Here is a 3839-nt window from a genome sequence, read left to right as displayed (position 1 = left end):
ATGTAGTGGGGAGGACATAATATACGGGTCGGCTCAACTTGACCAAGCACCGGTCAGCAAAGGGTCAAGTTGACCTCTGCCCCGGTAGCTGAGATTTGAATTCCTTTTCCTGCTGGCATCCTCGATTGAAACTTGCTGCTACGCACCTACTCCAATATCACCTTGTCTGATCCTGCTGTGTTTGTCCTAAGTTCATTGTTTTGACCAAGGCTGCAGGTAAACACATTTTTACTGTTTCTTGTACATCACATATTCTTGTTTATTTTTTATATATATCATATTGCTACCCAGGTTTTGTCCTCATTGTCTGACTACCTTTGTTCTATTTAATTGTCATAGTTTTTGTAAGAAAAGGTAAGAGCGAAGCTCTTCAATGTATGTTAGTTTTCTATAGAACTATTTGATTTATTTTTTATTAATTACTTTGTCATTTATTTTATTAATGTTTGGTGGTGTTCCATATCTCTCTTATGTTCATAAAAGAGATGATTGGTTCACACTATAAGATTTTCTTTTTTGTTTTTGCTTGATCTAGAATTTATACCTGATGTTGTGTTTACATTTTTTTTTACAAATTGGTCTGTTCATTTAGACCATATAATTATGTTTATTTTATGCTCATTAGTAATCATGTTGTATGTTTGCCTTGGCAGGTTTTTTGTGTACATTAAACTTGTAATAAGCCTCCTGACTTGCTTCGTCATTTTGGTTGTTATAATTCTGTGTCGAATCCACCACAGAATCTTTTGGTGTCAGAAGTGGGATCCGAAGAAAGAGTCTACCAGACCTCCCTTTCAGACGATAAGTGGAGCCTTCGGAACCTTGCAATCAAGTCAGAAGCTGAACAAGTACTTTTTTTATTATATTGTACCATTTGAGATATTCCGGTTGTTTGTTTTTTTTTTCTTTCAGGGTAGTTTAGGTAGTTATTATTTAAAGTATATAATTGTATTAAGTTAGAGTATAATTGTATTAAACAAAAACCTGCAGCCAATGGAGAACAGGACAAAATACAATGCAGTGGATTGGGGTGAGGTCGGTCCTTTGGGCAGCGAAGGAGAGCCAGAAGGAGGAGCAGGAGTGGACCAAACTGAAGTCGCTGCCCTCCGGGCTCAGTTAGAGGCCCTGAAACTGGCCTGCCGACGGCCTCTCATAATCTCGGAACAGACAAAGCGGGTGCGCCAGTTCAGTGGTAGGGGCACTGCCGATGAGCCAACAGCTGAGGACTTTGCAAGGGAAATAAGAGAGGCATGGGAGCTCAGGCCTTATTCTGCACAGGAAAAGGTGGCAGTCATTATGAGCAATGTCAGCGGCCCCGCCAGGAAGGAGCTCGATTTGCAGACCTCAAAGACAAAGAGTGACCCAGAAGCCTTGTTGGAAACCCTCCTTGAGGCGTTTGCCCAGACTATGCCAGTGCGAGAAGCTGAGGTGGTCTTTCTGAGATCACGTCAACAGATAGCAGAGTCCCTTCGAGACTTCTCGCACAGGCTCTTCAGCGAACACTCGGTGGCGGTAAGCCAACAAAGGCGGGAGAGAGTTGAGTGCTTCAGTGAGGCAAGGCTGAGGGACCAATTCGTTCATGGGCTGAACGACTCTGCACTACGTAGGGAACTGCTGAGACTGGTGGAGGAGGAACCAGCAATAACATTCATTGCAGTTAGAAACCAGGCCCTCAAATGGGAAAGCCAGGACCGAGGAAACTCCCAACTACAAAACCAGTGGTGTGAACTGGTAAGTTCCCAATTGAACAGGTTTGGGGAGTTATTGGAGGCTTTACAGCACACTCCACAAGCAAATGGGCAGAGCAGCCCATACCCCGACCAGCCTCTCCCCCAAACACAGACAAGTCACCAAGTCCAGTGGGCAGTTAACCGCCCCACAGCACCTGCAGGACTGATTTGGGCGCAAACAAGTAGGGGATTCTTCCCATATGCTGAGGATGGAGCACCAGTCTGCATCAACTGCTGGAAGTCTGGACATGTGGTGAATCAATGTCTGGAATTGTCACAACCTGAAACTCTGATTCACTCAAGTGCTATTGGTTGTTCTGTCAATGGTCTATTGCCCCGTGTTTCAGAAAATCCACCCACAATACCTAAAAGGCAGAAGTTAGGAAAATGGTGTAATTTTCACAACAGCCGCTCACACAATTTGTATGAATGCAGATCACAGCCAATCCACACAATTGCTGCCCTTTTTCCTGGATACACAAACAACCCATCTTCATCTGGACGTAATCCGCAAGTTGAAGAGGAAGTGCTAATCAATGGACGTAGGGCTAAATGTCTATTAGACTCTGGCTGCTCTTTTGATGCTATTGTCAGTAGATCTTTTGTAAGACCTGAAGACATTATGGATGTATCAGTGACCCTTCAATCTCTTGACTTAGACATCCCACCCAAAACAGTACCTCTTGCTAAAGTGCATGTTAAGTCCCGTTTTGTCCATAGTACTATTACAGCTGCTGTTTTAGAATCCTCATTGTATGACATTGTACTTGGATCAAGATTTATAAAGCTGGAAATTCCCCAAAACTCCACTATTAAGTTGCCTTCAGTGCATCTAACCGCATCCTCTCGACAAGGAGTAAGAGACACCCAAGACGTTTTTAAATCCAAGCACACTATAAGAGATATGACGCCATCACACCTGCCTATTAATGTTAGCTCTCAATGTAGAGAGGCCCTGCAGGTTGCGAGAGAAACAGTCAAGTCTCACCCCTCCGAATTAGTTAGCAGGAGCAAACTTGCCATTTCACCTCAAGTCAACCAAGTAGGACAACGGGCCAATAAACAGGCTAGGCGCATTCACACCCGTGGTGCAAGTCACCTTACCCAACCAGGCTCTACATCCAGAGACGGAAAGTTTGAGACTTGTCAGTCATGCAAGTCCCGGATTGATAAGTTTCGCAGACCATATTCATTCAGGAGAAACAAACAGTGCCACCAGCAACAGAGACTTTTTGGTTCACCCCTCACTACCGCACTACCATCAGGTTCCCAAACATCTATGACAGATTTTAGTGTCCTTGATTACCAGATGGAAAGCCCACAGCACCAGCTACATTCTTCATACAAAGAGAAACCTGATAGGCCACCCTGTAGAATCCAAGGTTCAAGTACACTACAGTCCGGAAACATATATGGTGTCCAAGAAAATGGCTGTTCGGAGAAGAAACAGTTGTTTCTGTTTCCAGAAACGTACTAGGCTAAACGCCCCGAGACGGGTCGTTTCAAGCTAGGGGCTCTGTAGTGGGGAGGACATAATATACGGGTCGGCTCAACTTGACCAAGCACCGGTCAGCAAAGGGTCAAGTTGACCTCTGCCCCGGTAGCTGAGATTTGAATTCCTTTTCCTGCTGGCATCCTCGATTGAAACTTGCTGCTACGCACCTACTCCAATATCACCTTGTCTGATCCTGCTGTGTTTGTCCTAAGTTCATTGTTTTGACCAAGGCTGCAGGTAAACACATTTTTACTGTTTCTTGTACATCACATATTCTTGTTTATTTTTTATATATATCATATTGCTACCCAGGTTTTGTCCTCATTGTCTGACTACCTTTGTTCTATTTAATTGTCATAGTTTTTGTAAGAAAAGGTAAGAGCGAAGCTCTTCAATGTATGTTAGTTTTCTATAGAACTATTTGATTTATTTTTTATTAATTACTTTGTCATTTATTTTATTAATGTTTGGTGGTGTTCCATATCTCTCTTATGTTCATAAAAGAGATGATTGGTTCACACTATAAGATTTTCTTTTTTGTTTTTGCTTGATCTAGAATTTATACCTGATGTTGTGTTTACATTTTTTTTTACAAATTGGTCTGTTCATTTAGA

General features: G+C 42.8%; 1 protein-coding gene across 1 annotated transcript; it reads left to right on the top strand.

The window, feature by feature from the left end:
• Nucleotides 1-3839, top strand: LOC129924575 (uncharacterized). Its single transcript, XM_056020154.1, has 2 exons — nucleotides 1-216; nucleotides 654-3839. Exon 2 carries the CDS (start codon nucleotides 994-996, stop codon nucleotides 3205-3207), a length of 2214 nt encoding a protein of 737 aa, XP_055876129.1. The 5' UTR covers nucleotides 1-216; nucleotides 654-993; the 3' UTR covers nucleotides 3208-3839.

This window comes from Biomphalaria glabrata, chromosome 2 (genome assembly GCF_947242115.1).
Source record: "Biomphalaria glabrata chromosome 2, xgBioGlab47.1, whole genome shotgun sequence".
Classification (NCBI taxonomy): domain Eukaryota; kingdom Metazoa; phylum Mollusca; class Gastropoda; family Planorbidae; genus Biomphalaria; species Biomphalaria glabrata.
The sequence above is the reverse complement of the archived record's forward strand: the minus strand, read 5'-3'. Positions and strand labels throughout refer to the sequence as shown.

Coding starts and splice junctions, on each gene's coding strand:
- LOC129924575 (XM_056020154.1), top strand. CDS start 994: ATGGAGAACAGGACAAAATACAATGCAGTGGATTGGGGTGAGGTCGGT.